The 2,903-nt window shown below is 34.3% G+C and overlaps 1 protein-coding gene across 1 annotated transcript; it reads right to left on the bottom strand.

The window, feature by feature from the left end:
* Positions 1–231: 231 nt before the first annotated feature.
* On the bottom strand, positions 232–2,712 carry LOC112690154 (insulin-like growth factor 2 mRNA-binding protein 1; the record flags this gene model as incomplete). The annotated part of the gene is given in 9 exon segments (XM_025564096.1): positions 232–438; positions 506–754; positions 815–1,033; positions 1,151–1,327; positions 1,408–1,543; positions 1,609–1,725; positions 1,804–1,941; positions 2,037–2,288; positions 2,545–2,712. Coding segments are annotated over 9 exon segments (1,558 nt in total), but the record flags the coding sequence as incomplete, so codon positions are not given.
* Between the last annotated feature and the right edge of the window lie 191 nt (positions 2,713–2,903).

A 2,903-nucleotide genomic window follows, 5' to 3' on the forward strand; every position in this document is an offset into this window, starting at 1 on the left:
TTTTTAATTTAAAAAAAAAAAAATGCCTAACTTTAATCATGTATAAAAAGAGCCGATTGCCGAAGGTAGACAGAGACAAAAATCATCTCTATCCCTAACAATCGTTTGTACTCTTGGTCACGCAATCAGTCACATCCCCTCCTTTTGACCATTAAGGTCAACAGTAGCTCTTAAATTGTTGTGAGGAAAACAGCTGTTAATCCCTATGGCAAATAAACCGACAAAATAATGTATTAAATAAATAACATTATTTTTTTTTTAATTTGATGTAAAAATATATAATGTCGGTGGAGGAGATATATTTGCCTGAGACTAACAGTAACTGTCATCGACTCACTATTGTGGTGTCTCTGTGGGTCTGTTGGTGCGCGGTTGTTGTGGTCTTGGCACTGGATTCGCTCCAGATGCAACCATTGAACGAATTCTTCTTTGAGCTGACTAAAATCGAACAACCAAATAAATAAATAAATTATTCTAAAAATCTTAATGCTTATAATAAACTTACTTGAGTAGCTAAAAAGTGACCAATTATGTGTACTGTTGTAGTATCCTCAGAACCATCTGTTGATCCTTGAGTAGGTAGTTTTATGATAGATCCAGTCACTCTTTGCAGTTCTCTGACATTTGATCCACCACGGCCAATTATGCGACCAACTTGACTACTTGGTACCAATATTTCAACAGTCAACCTTACTTCTTCTGTGGCTGGGACAAAACCTTCATCCCGCAACTTGTCAAATATCATACCTTGAGCCTAAAGAAAAATCATATTTAAGTATGATAAACTTACAAAAGAAATAGTTCAGATTATTACTTTCCACTGAGCTTCAGCTGTACCAACAATTGTTACTTTTCGACTAGCTTGTTGAGTACCACCGTTAGAAGTGTCACCTGCAGCTGTAGTTTTTTCATTTTCAGTGGATGCAACTTTAACAGATGCACCACTAAACCTGATCATGCTACGGATATTGGAACCTTTAGTACCAATAATAGCACCAACAGCACTATTAGGTATAAATAAAAATGCAGTTTCCTAAAATAAAATGAAATATTTGTGTTAAATATTTATAAAAAAAAAAAAAAAAAAAAATCAAAAAATTGAATACCTATGTACTACAGTTTCTTATAATTTAACTCTTTAATTATGTACCTGGATATCAGCAGCCAAAGCTGGGTTAATTGGTGGAATGGTTGAAGGATACATGGGAGGGTATGGTGCTGGTGCAAATGGCTGATAACTAGTTGGACCACCGCGGCCTGGATAAGTTATTCCTGTTGCTGACATCATTGCCATCGGATGAAGTCCAGGGAACATGACAGTTTGAGGCTATAAAATTGTTGACAATAAAATATAATACAAGTCATAGAGATTATTATTTGAAGGATTTATTTATTCTAAATATTTACAGCCATTGATTGTAGATCATTTTCAAAACTTTGTCGGAGTTTTGCACTAATTTGAGCTTCTGCTTTAGACATATTCTCTATTGAGCCTTTTACAGTAATTATTCTTTCATAGTTGAAGCTGTTGATATCATTTATACTAAAAATTATTAAAATATTAATGATCTTCTAATACCTTACAAAATATATTCTTACAAAACTTACCTAGATACAGTGATTTTTGTTTCAGTCTCAGACATAATTCTCTTGATCGTATTACCCTCTTTTCCAATTATTCTACCAATTAGATTATTATGAGCTAAGATCTTCAGTATTACATCACTGAAAATTATAATACAATTTAAAAATAGATGTAATGAGTTGCGGTAATAAAGAAGTATGTCGAAATTGTATAATTACCCTTTATTTGTGTTAGTAGCTTCTTGCTGCATAACTTCCAAAATTTTACGACATGCATTAGTACAATTTTCTGGATTACCATATATTGTGATTGCTTTCTCCAAAGAACCAACATTGTCTTTTCTATGAACATCAACCCTAGAACATAATTTAATACTGCTATTAATTAAAATTAAAATACACTTTATAAAGTATATCATTGACATTTATATTAAAATGAAAAAATATTATACCTGGCTCTTGTTTGTTGAGTTATTTGTCTGATTGTAGAGCCACCTCTACCAATAATTGCTCCAACCATATCACTGTGTACTAGTATTCGTAATGGGAACTCTGTTTGCCTATTTCCGATAGTGGGAGTAGCGCCAGGAGCACCAAATGTAGCGTGCCTTGGTCTTATTGCACTACGGTTCCTCCTTTCCATGGCTGGCTCAACTTTTACCTGGCAACCCTCAAGCTCTAATCCTGGCAAATTTGCTAATGCACTATAAATAAAATAAATATAATTATTCTACATTAATAAAATAATAATGATAATGTATTTATAGAACATTTGACTAACTTATAATTTGTTGTACCCATAGTTGGCTATTACTATTTCAAACTAGGTATTAATGTATTATAATAACATTAATGGACCAAATATAGTAATCAGTATTAATTTTCGCACAACACAAACATTGCTTTATATGAATATTCTATGGTGATATAAAACAAAAACAATGTTCTTGGGGTACTCACTTGTGGGCTTGTTCAGAGGATTCAAAAGCAATCTGTACGACTTGCGTTGGTCCATCGCGTTGGCTAAGCTTTTCGATTTCTTTCACCTGACCAAATTGCAACAGTATCTGTTCCAACTGGTCGAATCTTACGCCACTGGGCACATTGCTAATCACTATTTTATTGGCGCTGAAACAAGACGGAAGTTATTAATCCGGTTGCGAAAACCGTGAGGCGGACCACGTGTGGGTCCGTCACACCGTTTGTGCACAAGTTGTGTCATCGCGCAGGGGGGTGCAAATGGGATTGATGATGAGGACGATAGAGGAAGGATACGGACAAGAGAAAAATGTATACGAACAATTTTCGACATCGTTGCG

This window comes from Sipha flava, unplaced genomic scaffold (genome assembly GCF_003268045.1).
Source record: "Sipha flava isolate LNK unplaced genomic scaffold, YSA_version1 49115_pilon_pilon, whole genome shotgun sequence".
In the NCBI taxonomy this organism is placed as follows: domain Eukaryota; kingdom Metazoa; phylum Arthropoda; class Insecta; order Hemiptera; family Aphididae; genus Sipha; species Sipha flava.